Genomic DNA, 13,943 nt, shown 5'->3' on the forward strand with positions numbered 1-13,943 from the left:
CTGTGGGACACGGCCCCGCTCCTGCCCCGCTGTGGGACACAGCCCCGCTCCTGCCCTGTGCTGAACAATGCCCCCGCTCCTGCTCATGCTGGACAATGCCCCGCTCCGGCCCCGCTCCGGCCCCGCGTTCCCCAGCAGCCGCTCCTGCCGCATTAATCATTGATGCTCGGGCTGTCTCGCTCCCCACGGCGGCGGCAGGGCTCGGTGCCCGCAGCAGCGGGGGCAGCGCGGCCCCGCTCCGGACCATGGGTGACCCGGGGCACGCTGCGCCCGCAGCGCTGCAGGAGATCGCCAGCAGAATCGCTGACCTCAGCAAGTGGAGGGAAATCTTCAGTTCCTGTGGGTAAGGTTTTTATTCCGCTTCTTTGACACGGTTTTAATTCCAGGTGGTTATTTAACGCAATTTTTCAAGTTATGTTTTATTACAAAACTTATGTGGCAATGACAAAAGATCCTTGTGCACCCGGTAATATAAATGCTACAGGTCTTATTCTTCCTTTGTTCTGGGGTTCTCTTCTGGCTGGACTCCGGTTTCCCCACATGCTAGTAATACCTTTGTTGGGTGTTTTCATTTGTACTTTATTTATGCTTTCAGCTTGGAAATCAACAGCACGACTCATCAGGTAACTCCTTTTCCAAAGGTAATATTTTCTGTTTGTCTGGTGAGTTTTGGGCTGTCCTTAGATGGCACACGTCCACACCTGCAGCCCAGGTATCTATGGAGATTCATTTCTCATGCTGCTTCTTTGAGAAACAGACTTCAGATATTTTGAAGTCAAAGAGGCAGACCAGTCCTGCACTTGTTTAACCTTTCCATTAAAAACTAATGCTGAGTTTTAGAAAACAAACTAAGATCTCTAAAATGTAAGTATTTGGAAAGCCTGCTGTGCCCTTAGGTTGGGAGACACTGAAGTTATTCCCTGTAATTCAGACAAACACAGCACTATTACCTGCGGCGGTCATCGGCTCGGAGGGATGTGTTGGGAGTGTGTGAAAGCAGCTGGAATTCAAGGGCACCCCCGTTCCAGAGCAACCCGTGCCCCCAGCCCCCTGCCAGCCCAGGCACTGTGCCCACCTGGGCGCACTGGGGGCACGCTGGGTGGGGGAGCAGCAGCCCCGGTGATGCCCGGGGGGCACTGGGGGCACTGGGGGCACGCTGGGTGCTGCAGCAGCAGCAGCAGCCCCGGTGATGGATGCCCATCTCCCCGCAGCAGGGACAGAGCAGCGCTGGCCCGGGTGATGCACTGGGGGCACTGGGGGCACTGGGGGCACTGGGGGCACGCTGGGCGCTGCAGCAGCAGCAGCAGCCCCGGTGATGGATGCCCATCTCCCCGCAGCAGGGACCGAGCAGCGCCGGCCGCGGAGCGCCCGGAGCCGGGCAGTCCCCGGGGCCGCAGCCCCCCTCCGCCGTCCCCCGGCCCCTCCTGCTCCCTCAGGGCGCGGGCGGCCGCCCCATCTCCCCGGACGCGGCCACGGTGAGCTGCCTGCTGAATTAAGCATGAGCTGTAATTGAATCTCCTGAAGGGAAAGAGGCTGGGGAGCCTTTCCTGGTGCCCCGACTGCAGGGTTCAGCCTGCTGTCAGCTGAACAGGGCGTGGGATGGGGATGGATTATTTAGGAGACTCTTAACAAACGTGGCTGGAATGCAACCTTAAAGCTGATACGCAATAATTCTCGGGAGAGAATCAGCCAAAGACAACAGGCAACATTTCCCTGCGCTTGGGGGCTTCCCTGACAAACAGCCTCAGGACAGGAGGCAGGATCAGGGAATCTTAGAATTGTTTGGCTTGGAAAGGGCCTTTAACACCATCAGGGAGGGATTTCAGGTCCCGCTGAGTGCCTGGCCCCAAAAGCACTGCTGCCAGGTGCTGTTGTCCAGCAGCTCGGCAGACCTGCAGGCAATGGCAGGACTGGCCCCTGCGCAATCTTCCCCAAAATATGCACCGTACCCAAATGCGAAATGTAAATGTACAGCCAGGCTTCAGCAGAGTGGCTGAATGCTGTGTGCAGTGCCTGCACTGAGCTCAAACATTGCTTTGCTGTGAAGCTGCGAGGCCCGGCTCCAGGCAGGTGCTGTGCCCTGGCTGAGGGCACGCTCAGCACCTGCACCTGGGGAGCCCTGAGGGCACCGACCCTCACGCCGGGCCGCAGCTCTGACCCGGCCCCTCTGCCCCTGCTCCACAGAGGCTGCAGCAGCTGCTCTTCGGGGGCACGGTGCCCCTCTTCAGCTGCGAGTGGGCAGCGGCGCGCTTCAGCTTCCACCCGCCGCGCTCCCGCCTGGCCTACGCGCTGCAGGCAGCACAGGTGAGCCCCCAACAGCCCCTGCCACGGCTCTGCTGCCACAGGCAGCACAGGTGAGACCCCAACAGCCCCTGCCACGGCTCTGCTGCCACACGCAGCACAGGTGAGCCCCCAACAGCCCCTGCCACGGCTCTGCTGCCACACGCAGCACAGGTGAGACCCCAACAGCCCCTGCCACGGCTCTGCTGCCACACGCAGCACAGGTGAGCCCCCAACAGCCCCTGCCACGGCTCTGCTGCCACAGACAGCGCAGGGGCCGGCAGAGGGGCAGGGACCCCGGCAGCACACACACCTGTGTCCTGCACACCTGTGTCCTGCACACCTGTGTCCTGAACACCTGTACCCTGCACACCTGTGCCCTGCGCATCTGTACTCTGCACACCTGTGTCCTGAACACCTGTACCATGCACATCTGTACCGTGCAGATCTGTACCCCGCACACCTGTACCCCGCACACCTGTGTCCTGAACACCTGTACCCTGCATACCTGTAACCTGCACACCTGTAACCTGCACACACCTGTACTCTACACACCTGTACCTTGCACATCTATACCCCACACACCTGTACCCCGCACACCTGTGCCCCACACACCTGCTCAGGAGAGATGCAGCAGGTTGCAAAAAGCTCATATCTTTTCAGAGAATTAGACTTACCCGATTATTCCTGCTCTACCTAAAAATCCAACAAGTGAAGTCACCTAGACTATAATTTATAATTCTCTGAGATGGAGGTTTTCTTCTTCCTTATTTAACATCACCATGCTGCACCCGCAGCAGAAGGCCAAGATACACACTCGAATTGTAAATCCCCCCACCTTGTCCGGGGGCTGGAACGCTGGCCACGGCCACGGGCGCCACTCCCTGCATTCCAGAGCTCGGTGCTCACGGAGGGAGCACAGCCCGGGTGGGTGAGCACAGCCCGGGTGGGTCAGCACAGCCCTGGAGGGTCAGCACAGCCCTGGTGGGTGCCAGCACGGTGCAGAGCGGGCACAGGCACTCCCGTGTGCAGCCTCACATCAACCCTGGGCTGCCCCAGCGCCTCTGTCCCTTTGCTGTGAGGCCAAAACAAACCTTGGAGCTTCCCAGCACAGAGGGTTCCTGGAGCTGGGGGCTATTCCCTGGCACAGAGGAGGAAAGGAAGGGCACCCACCCACAGCATCATGCACATGGCCAGGGCTACTCTGCAGCTTCCTCTCCTCTCCTCTTGTTGTGCCCCTGGCCAGGGACTACCGGGTGTGACGAGTGCTCCTTCAGACTCCTCAGATGGCAGGGGCTGTTTTTCTGTTCCTAGGGAGGAACAAGAGCCATTCTGGCAGCTGTACAAGCACACATCATCGCATTCCTGCTCTTCACAAGAGAGACAGAATGTACTCACCTGGCAAGGTAAGCTGCTGGGCCTCATGGGATGCATGAAAATGATTTCCATGCATTGCTTGGTCAGTGCCAGCCTCTGGGTTCAGGCAAACCGGACCCAGGTTCAGGTGGGGATATGCACTGGGAGAGAAGCCTTGGCTGACCCCCTGGCAAGGCTGATTCCCCCCAGATCCTCCGATTCTGGGACAGTGGCACGTGCCCCCTCCTGTGTGGTGCCGCAGCCCCTGGTTTCCCCTGGCACAGGCTGCGCCGGCTCGGGCACGGGGAGCAGGGCCGGGCCCTGGCCACGGCCCTGGCAGAGACCCTGTGGGCAGCAGGAGGAGGTGGCAGAGCCGTCGTGTGCCTCGTCACCGCCCCCGTCCCCACGATGCCACGCGAAGGCTGCAGGGCCAACAGCGTCACAGAGAGAGTGAGTATGGAACCGCCTTCTGCCAGCGGGGTTTTCCTTAGAGACACCTTGGCCCAAAACACAGAACCTCCTGCACCTGCCCCCCACCAATGCTGCCCTGCAAACAGGGATCACCCAGAGCCAGGTGTGGCTGCAGCCTGTGACACCTCCGGCTCCCCTTCACCAAACCCACCTTCCTTCTCCTGCAAGCAGGAGAGTCCTGTGAGCACAGAGCGGCTGCCCTGGCTCCCTGCACAGCCAGAGCCCACAGCTGGGCAAGGGGCACAGCAAACCTTTGCGTTGTTCTTGTACTTGACTAACGGAACTTACTTGACTAACGGAGATTCAAAAGCTCAGCTTTTTGTTATAATTCGTGTCTCCTTTGCACCACCCTCACGGCGCCCATGCCCAGCAGATCCGGCTGTTCGAGTTCTCGGAGAAAGCTGCTGCTCAGGAGTTCATCTCTGATCACATAAACTGTGTAAGTGGGGATAACTGCTTTATCCAAGTTATTTTCTTGCTAAATTACATCTTATTTCCCATTCAAATTGGGCATTTTGGACACAGCAGTGTTAACATCATCAGGACATTCACACAGTTAAGGCACAGTTAGTTCATTTCCAGCCCTTCCTATGGGAAGGGATTCTGCTCCCATATAAACCCCTGTGACTTTACCCATTATTCCAGATCTTTCAGCCCACAAACACTGAGTAAACAGGGCAGTACTTTGTACATCATTCAAAGATGTGATTCCTTGCAGCCTCAGAAAAAATATGGGAAAAAATGTACAAAACCCATTTAGCCAATAACTGGAAGTTTCTTCTTTCATTTTTTACCTGAACCTATTAAACAAAGTTAGTTACAAAATCTTCCTGGAATAACACCTTACTTGTCTAACTTAACACACTCACCTAGGGCTGTGTTGAAGCAGAGGAATTGTTTTAATTAAATACTATTTACAGGCCATAATTTCTCCCCTGTGATGCCTTATTTCTTTTTTCAGTTCAGAGGTGAAGGAAGCCATGGAGTGATCCTATTTTTATACAGTTTACTTTTCTCTAGGACACTTGAAAGGTATATTTTGCTTTTTAAACATTTTCCTGTATTTGGTTATATCTCCTGAAAGGCCTTTTCCTTTCCTCCCATTTCTGGTGGCCGGGCAGGGAGGTGCAGTGTTGCCTCTGGCACGGGCCCAGCGCTGCCCTGATGGTCTCTGCTTGGCCACACAGGGTCCAAGAGGACTTGGGTGACGCAGCTCCTCTGTTGAACATCAGCGCTGGAAACATCACCTGTACGGAGGTAGGATCAGACACATGTCTCAAGCGTTCTGGTTTTATTATTCCCACATCCAGTTTAGGAAAAAAAATATCACTTGATAATTAATCCAAAGAAAAAATAAGCCTAAGTTCATAAAAAAAAATTTGCAACTTTAATCATGACTGAGGACTTAAAAAACAGGTGATGATGATGATGATGATGATGATGATGATGATGATGATGACGGTAACAATAATTTCTAAAATGCCACTGGCAGCCCGGCATTGCCACAAGCTGGGAGCAGGCCACGGCCTGCGCGGGCGTTTGCCGGTGTGCCCGGTGCGAGCGGGCCGTTTCCCGCAGGCCGTGCTCAGCCTGCTCCTGACGGGCCGGGCGAGCCCGCGGCAGCTCGGCGGCGGCGGCGGCGGCGGCGGCGGGCGGGAGCCGGAGCCCGGCGCTGGGGACGGCGGAGGCGGCGGGGCGGCGGGGCCGCGGGGCCGCGTGGGCTTCCTGCGCTGGGAGCGGGCGCGGCGGCAGCGGCAGGTGAGGGCAGGGCACAGAGCGGGCAGCGGGACCCCCCGGCACAGCCCAGGTGAGGGCAGGGCACAGCCCAGGTGAGGGCAGGGCACACAGCGGGACCCCCGCGGCACAGCCCAGGTGAGGGCAGGGCACAGAGCGGGCAGCGGGACCCCCCGGCACAGCCCAGGTGAGGGCAGGGCACAGAGCGGGACAGGGCACAGCCCAGGTGAGGGCAGGGCACACAGCGGGACCCCCGCGGCACAGCCCAGGTGAGGGCAGGGCACAGAGCGGGACAGGGCACAGCCCAGGTGAGGGCAGGGCACACAGCGGGACCCCCGCGGCACAGCCCAGGTGAGGGCAGGGCACAGAGCGGGACAGGGCACAGCCCAGGTGAGGGCAGGGCACAGAGCGGGACCCGGCACAGCCCAGGTGAGTGCAGGGCACAGAGCGGGACCCGGCACAGCCCAGGTGAGGGCAGGGCACAGAGCGGGACCCGGCACAGCCCAGGTGAGCGCAGGGCACACAGCGGGACCCGGCACAGCCCAGGTGAGGGCAGGGCACACAGCGGGACCCCCGCGGCACAGCCCAGGTGAGCGCAGGGCACAGAGCGGGACCCGGCACAGCCCAGGTGAGCACAGGGCAGCCCCACGGGCAGTGGGACCCCCAGGCTCCCGACAAGTGTCCCCCTGCCAGGTGAGCCCCGGGCTGCGGACGCCCCGGCTGCCCGTGTGGCTGTGCAGCCTCTCGGGCAGGCTCAGCGTGCTCTTCGGCACCGACAGCCGCCTGCTCTCCGACTGGAAAGCCGAGAGAATTTTCCACCTGTACTTCTACAGTGGGCAGCAGGAGCAGACCCAAACTGCCCGCCTGACGATAGGTACGGACCCAGATTTACCAGGGACTGAGGTGTGGGCAGCACAGATAACTCGTTCCTGCATTAAACACTCAATACAAACTTTGAACGTACCAGGAAGCTGGACTGTTTCATGATTAGTTCAACATTTATAATAACATTCTCTCCAGCTGCCGGGGTTTTACCCCACCCAGGCCTCAAGCCCCGTGCAGCTGCTCACTCACTCCCCCACCCACAGCATCAGGGAGGGAATTGGAAGGGTGGAAGCTAAAGAACTTGTGGGTCCACATAGAGACAGGGTAATAAGAAAAGCAAAAGCCACACACACAAGCCAAGGAAAATAAAGAATGAATTTGCTTCCTCCATAGGCAGGCAGGCGTTGCAGGGCCCATCACACACAGCAGTGACTTGGGACGACAAACACCATACTCAAAAGGCCTTTCTCTTCCCTGCCCCCAGTTCATATACTGAGCATGATGCCACAGGGTCTGCAATACCCCTTTGATCGTTCTGGCTCCTCTGTCCTGGCTGTGCCTTCTCCCAGCCTGCCACGCACTCCCACCCTCCTCAGCAGCGTGGCAGCAGGTGGGAGCAAACAGGCCTTGGCTGTGGGGGCACTGCCAGGAGGAACAAAATCACCTCTGTGCAATCAGCCCTGTGCTCAGCACAAAGCCACAACACAGCTCCATACCAGACACTGGGAAGGCAATGAATTCTATCCCAGACAAAACCTGCCCACCAAGGCAGCGAGGCTGGCACGCAGCAGGGCCACCTGCCTGGCTCAAGTCTGTCCTCCTGCCCAGCACCAGCTGCCACCACAGCCCTCGTGTTCCCCACCGAGTTTCATATCCCCTCAGGAGGGACGAACTGCTGCTGTAGCAACGCTTGGGTTGTGAACCAGGCTTTGTGCTTGGGGTGCAAGGTTCGTGTTTCTCTGCTGCTGTGCATCACTTACCTTCCTCACTGGGTGCCTCCTTCCTTGCTCTCCTTTCACTGCAGCATTTAAAGCAAAGTCAGAACCTTGAAATTAAAGGGTAAATCTGCAAGGAAGCAGAGTGATTTGAGATAACTGTCATGATACCTGGTGTGGCCACAGATGCTATCTGAGCATCTGCCCAGAAACGCAGTATGCAAACACTGTTTGCATATCAAACACTGTTTGCAATCATGCAAGGAGCTGCACCCAGAGCAGCAGAATTTCCCGGGGGGCCCTCGGTGCAGGGGCAGTCCCCAGCCCGGGAGGCCCTGCTCAGCCTCCACCTGCTCCCTGGGGCAGGATGGCAGCACATCTACACCAATGCAGCTGCAGAGGCTTCTGCTTTTAGCTGTCACTGAAGCCTTTTTGAGTGGGGTTGGGTTGTTAAGATTTTTTTAGACATTTATTTTTCACTTCCTCTTCAGACACTCATTCGCATCACTGGGAAGAGGCTCAGAGGGAAGGCCCCTGCAGCCCAGGGAGGAGGCGCCCAGCCCTGGAGATGGCAATCAGGACCAAGTGGCCAGGAGCGACCGTCAGCTGGAACGGGACAGACCCCTTCTTCTGAGGAGGGAGCAGGATGGGCCCCTGCTCCTGCCGGGCACTGCCATCTCCCACACGCCACCAGCTGCGCTGGGCACTGCACTCCGGAGGACAAAAAGCTCTCTCCAGTCAAACAGCCTTTGGTGCGTTGAAGCGACACCTTGTCCACAAGGCATCACACCCACTGCAGAAGCGTGCGCTGCAGGAACAGCGACTTGCAACCCTGTCCCACTGCACGCCTTTTCCAGTGGTAGGATGCAGGTTCTCCTGCTCCCCACGACGGCTGGCAGGAAAAGGAAAGAGTAAAGTGCTGGCAAAGATGCCATGGCAGTGGTGGAGTCTCCATCCCTGGAGGGACTTAAAAGCTGTGCAGATGTGTGATTTGGGAACATGTTTAGTGGTGGCCTTGGCAGTGCTGGGGTAGTGGTTGAACTTACTGGTCTTAGAGGGCTTTTTCAACCCAAACTGCTCTGGGGCTCTGCGGTTCAGTGATTTTACTGCCTTTGCCAAATCCTGGCACCCTACGTTCACCTGACAAGCACGGGCAGGGCATATTGCTTCTAGCTGACAGAAACCACTGTCCACTTCCTTTTTCATTGTCATCACACCAGAACGACCTGTAAGTCACACCCTTACCATGTTGCTAACAACAATTGAGAACAATAAACCTTCTGCAAGTGATCCAGAAACTTGGTTCCGATTTATTGAATTTTACGAAAAACAAAAAGAAGCCGCGGCACCCGGCCCGAGATTATGCTGGGCCGGGATGAGGAGATGCTGGTTACAGCAGACTGGGGTCTGCGATCGCGCTGCGGGGCCGCGGCTCAGCCCCGGCGCTGCGGGCCCCGCGCACCCGCAGCTCCCGCCGCACCGGGACAGGGGCCAGGGCCGCGGGGCATGCACGGGCGCGGTGTGGGGCACGGGCCCGGCGAGGGGCACGGGCCCGGTGCGGGGCACGGGCCCGCCGAGGGCGGGCAGTCCCGCTATGGGGCACGCTCCCGGTGAGGGGCTGGCAGGGCACGGGGCCGGTAAAGAGACACGGTGCCGCGGAGGAGACACGGTGCCGCTGAGGGGCTGACAGGACACGGTGCCGCTGAGGGGACACGGTGCCGGTAAAGGGACACGGTGCCGGTAAAGGGACCCGGTGCCGCGGAGGAGACACGGTGCCGGTAAAGGGACCCGGCGCCGCCGAGGGGCTGACAGGACACGGTGCCGGTAAAGGGACACGGTGCCGGTATAGGGACACGGTGCCGGTAAAGGGACACGGTGCCGGTATAGGGACACGATGCCGGTAAAGGAACACGGTGCCGATAAAGGGACACGGTGCCGGTATAGGGACACGGTGCCGGTAAAGGGACACAGTGTCGGTATAGGGACACGGTGCCGGTAAAGGGACACGATGCCGTTGAGGGGACACGGCGCCGGTAAAGGGACACGGTGCCGGTAAAGGGACACGGTGCCGGTACAGGGACACGGCGCCGGTAAAGGGACACGGTGCCGCTAAAGGGACACGGTGCCGGTATAGGAACACGGTGCCGGTAAAGGGACACGGTGCCGGTACAGGGACACGGCGCCGGTAAAGGGACACGGTGCCGCTAAAGGGACACGGTGCCGGTATAGGGACACGGTGGCACTAAAGGGACACGGCGCCGCTAAAGGGACACGGTGCCGGTATAGGAACACGGTGCCGCTAAAGGGACACGGTGCCGGTACAGGGACACGGCGCCGGTAAAGGGACACGGTGCCGGTATAGGGACACGGTGCCACTAAAGGGACACGGTGCCGGTATAGGAACACGGTGCCGGTAAAGGGACACGGTGCCGGTACAGGGACACGGCGCCGGTAAAGGGACACGGTGCCGCTAAAGGGACACGGTGCCGGTATAGGGACACGGTGCCACTAAAGGGACACGGTGCCGGTAAAGGGACACGGTGCCGGTACAGGGACACGGTGCCCGTATAGGGACCCGGTCCCGCGGAGCAGACGCTCCCGCGCAGCGCCGGCAGCCCTGGGCGGGCCCGCGCGGGGCACGCCGGGAGCGGGGCGGGGGCCGCGCGCAGCCGCCGCTCGCCCAGCGCCGCCCCGTCCATCATCATCCTCCTCCTCCTCCTCCTGTGCCACCGCCTCCGCCCCGTCCCCAGCGCGGCCCGATGGTGGCGGCGGTGGCGAGGCGCGATGAGCCGCCCGTCCTCCGCCGGCCCCGGCCCTAGCAAGCCTTGCGGAAAGCAGCAGCAGCACGCCCCGTCCCCTGCCGCCGTCCTGCCGGGCACCGGCGGGGCTTCTCCGCCGCCTCCCCCTCCTCCTCCTCTTCCTCCCCCCCAGCAGCAGCAGCAGCAGCAGCAGCAGCAGCAGCAGCAGCAGCAGCAGCAGGAGCTGACCTCGCTCTTCGAGTGCCCCATCTGCTTCGACTATGTCCTGCCGCCCATCCTGCAGTGCCAGGCCGGGCACCTGGTGTGCAAGCAATGCCGGCAGCAGCTGAGCCTCTGTCCCACCTGCCGGGGCTCCCTCACCCCCAACATCAGGAACCTGGCCATGGAGAAGGTGGCCTCGGCTGTCCTCTTCCCGTGCAAGGTAAGGATGAGGGGCTGGGCAGGGGGACGGGCCCGGACCACCCCCGATCCCTGCACTCCTGCAGCATCACCCCGATCCCTGCACCCCTGCCGAAACCCCCAGGCATCACCCCGATCCCTGCACCCCTGCCGAAACCCCCAGCCATCACCCCGATTCCTGCATCCCTGCTGAAAACCCCCAGGCATCACCCCCACATCCATGTCCCCAGACCACCCCCCACACCCCCCTGCAAAGGACACTCACCCACCACCCCAGTTGTTGAAACTAGAATCCTCTGTTCTTTTTAAAGAAAAGGAATATCCAAGCCAGGACCTCTCCAGCTGATCTGGACGGATCAGGTCTAACTGCAGCAGCAGATCTAAATACAACTCAGCCATACAGCCCATTTTATCTAAGTGCTTGTGTTAGGAAAAAACAACCACAAAAGACAAGAAGAATCCATTTTAAGTGGAAACAAAAACTAAGTAAAGCTCAGCTTGAATCCAGGGCTCCGTACAAGTAATGTAATATTTGCAATGAGCACGGGAGCTCTGGTTGATCACCTGTGTTTGCAGCTGACGGGTGGGAGCAGCGCCTGCCAGTGCTGGTGCCTTTCCTGACGGCTTGTGTTTGGTCTCTTTCCAGTATGCCACGACAGGCTGCTCCCTGACCCTCCACCACACAGAAAAGCCAAAACACGAAGCCATCTGTGAGTACCGTCCCTACTCCTGCCCGTGCCCCGGTACCTCCTGTGACTGGGAGGGGTCCTTGGAAGCCGTGATGTCCCACCTCATGCATGCCCACAAAAGCATTACCACCCTTCAGGGAGAAGACATCATTTTCCTTGCCACAGACATTAACCTGCCAGGGGCGGTGGACTGGGTGATGATGCAGTCGTGCTTCGGTCACCACTTCATGCTGGTGCTGAAGAAGCAGGAGAAGTGCGAAGGCCACCAGCAGTTTTTTGCCACCGTGCTGCTCATCGGCACCCGCAAGCAGGCGGAGAGCTTTCAGTACAGACTGGAGCTGCACGGCAGCTGCCACCGGCTGACCTGGGAGGCGTCTCCCTGCTCCATCCACGACGGCGTGCTCGTGGCCATCCGCAACAGCAACTGCCTCGTTTTTGACACGGCCACCGCGCACCTCTTTGCTGACAGCGGGAACCTCGGCATCAACGTCACCATTTCTATGTGCTGCCCGTGATGCATTGCTGGCAGGCTCGAGCTGGCTGGAGGCAGTGCTGCACTGGGGTTTGGTTTCGGTTCCTGTTTTTTACGCTGTTCAACTGTGTCATCTTGTATGCTAAGGTTTCTGACTAGCCAGCGGTTGCAACTTTGGGCAGAAGAGGAACAAGAGTGTGCTGTGAGTAATGTGAGCAGGACAAGGTCTTTTAAAATTCTTGGGTGCCTTAGGAAGATTACACACACAGTTACCTTTTATAATTTAATTATATTTTATGTGAAGAGTGCTTCCATTGGATATATGGCTTAAGAGGCTCCAGTTTGGAGCATACCTATAAGCCTTTTCATCAGCAGTACAGACTCCCTCTGATGCTGGTGAGCTTTAAGAAAAGGTTTTAGTATCACAAGAGGGTTTGGTTTGGAAGAGACTATCATCTGTTCCAATCCCCCTGTCATGGACAGGGACACCTTCCACTGTCCCAGGCTGCTCCCAGCCCTGTCCAGCCTGGCCTTGGGCACTGCCTGGGATCCAGGGGCAGCCCCAGCTGCTCTGGGCACCCTGTGCCAGGGCCTGCCCACCCTCCCAGGAACAATTCCTTCCCAATATCCCATCCCACCCTATCTGCTGGCAGTGGGAAGCCAGTCCCCCTTGTCTGTCACTCCAGGCCCTTGTCCAAAGTCCCTCTCCAGCTCTCTTGTAGCACCTTTAGGCACTGGAAGGAGCTCTAAGTTCTCATGATTTACCCTTAGTGAAGCCATGTTGGCTATCACCAATCACCTCCTTATTTTCCATGTGCCTTAGCATAGCTTCCAGGAGGATCTGCTCCAATCTCTTTCCAGGCACTGAGGTGAGACCTGACCACCTGTAGCTCTGGATCTTCCTTTTTCCTCTTTCTAACAGAAGAGGGTTATGTTTCCCTTTCGAAGTCAGCAGGAACTCCTCTGGACTGCCTCAACTTCTCAAACACGATGGATGATGGTGGCCAAGCCACTTCCTCCACCAGTCCCTCTGAACCTGCAGGTGCATCTCATTAGGTCCCATGGACTTGTGCACCTTCAGGTCCCTTCGACCTCCTCGAGCCCACTCCTCCCCTGCTGCGGGCAGTTCTTTGTTCTCCCGCCCTCTGCCTTTGCCTCCTGCGACTTGGGCAGAGTGGCTGGAGCAGCTTGCCACGAAGGCTGAGTCAGAAACACGGCCGAGTACCTCAGCCCTCTGCACGTCCCAGGGAACTGGGGCTCCCATTTCCTTCCTTAGAGGGTCCACCTTCTCCCGAGTCTTCCTTCTATCACCCGTGTACCTATAGAGGTTGCTTTGCTTGTTGCCCTTGATGCCCCTGGCCAGATTTAATTCTTTCAGGCTTTAGCATTCCCAACCTGATCCCTGGCTGCTCACAATCCTCCCTGGCTGCCTGTCCTTTCCTGATAGGTGAGAAAGGAAAGAAATCCAAGGAACCTGTCACAGGAGAAGCTGAGGGGGGAACAGTAGGTACGTCAGCAATGTTTCTCCATTCCCTGCTACCTTACGGAAGGGAAGGGCACTGGGTCAGCTGTGGTGGCGGCTTCAACAGGAAAAAGGAGAGAAGGGGCTGGGGTATGGCATGGTACATTTCACATGGAATTGCTGCCTCCTCTCTGCTTTAGGGGGATCAGGCCAGGTACAGGTGCAAGCAGGAGGCACAAGTCCCACAGACTGCAGATGGATGGAGCCAGAGACACAGGGTTGTCCTCGTGCAGCTGCCCTGGGACACATTCTACTATTGATTATTGTAAAAGATTCATAATATAGCAAGAGCTTTATGGCCAGTGTCTTGTCATTTGGTATTTAAGTTTTGTTGCCATATTTCTTTTATTTTGCAATAAATATTTTGCCAAACCTGTGCTGAGGAGCTGTGCTAACCCACGAGTGCTCCGCGGTTACGCCGCGGGCTCGGCCGTGCTGGATCGGCCGGGATCCCCTGGCATGGGCTGGCTCTCCTGGAGGGGTCCTTGCCCCTGGCACCGT

The 13,943-nt window shown here is 58.4% G+C and overlaps 2 protein-coding genes across 2 annotated transcripts; both read left to right on the plus strand.

Annotated features, from left to right (window-relative positions):
• The first annotated feature begins 245 nt into the window (after nucleotides 1-245).
• Nucleotides 246-8,362, plus strand: MINDY4B (MINDY family member 4B). Its single transcript, XM_054282313.1, has 13 exons — nucleotides 246-343; nucleotides 596-623; nucleotides 1,338-1,475; nucleotides 2,185-2,304; nucleotides 3,595-3,686; nucleotides 3,921-4,086; nucleotides 4,481-4,546; nucleotides 5,069-5,139; nucleotides 5,295-5,364; nucleotides 5,686-5,865; nucleotides 6,535-6,715; nucleotides 7,151-7,299; nucleotides 8,093-8,362. Exons 1-13 carry the CDS (start codon nucleotides 246-248, stop codon nucleotides 8,360-8,362), a joined length of 1,629 nt encoding a protein of 542 aa, XP_054138288.1.
• Nucleotides 8,363-10,339: 1,977 nt separating this feature from the next.
• SIAH2 (siah E3 ubiquitin protein ligase 2) lies at nucleotides 10,340-13,860 on the plus strand. Its single transcript, XM_054282554.1, has 2 exons — nucleotides 10,340-10,781; nucleotides 11,406-13,860. The coding sequence occupies exons 1-2, from the start codon at nucleotides 10,386-10,388 to the stop codon at nucleotides 11,961-11,963; spliced, it is 954 nt and encodes a 317-aa protein (XP_054138529.1). The 5' UTR covers nucleotides 10,340-10,385; the 3' UTR covers nucleotides 11,964-13,860.
• Nucleotides 13,861-13,943: the final 83 nt, after the last annotated feature.

Source organism: Melozone crissalis, unplaced genomic scaffold, assembly GCF_028551555.1.
Source record: "Melozone crissalis strain CALT ecotype California unplaced genomic scaffold, PUWL_Pcris_2 ptg000034l_1, whole genome shotgun sequence".
In the NCBI taxonomy this organism is placed as follows: domain Eukaryota; kingdom Metazoa; phylum Chordata; class Aves; order Passeriformes; family Passerellidae; genus Melozone; species Melozone crissalis.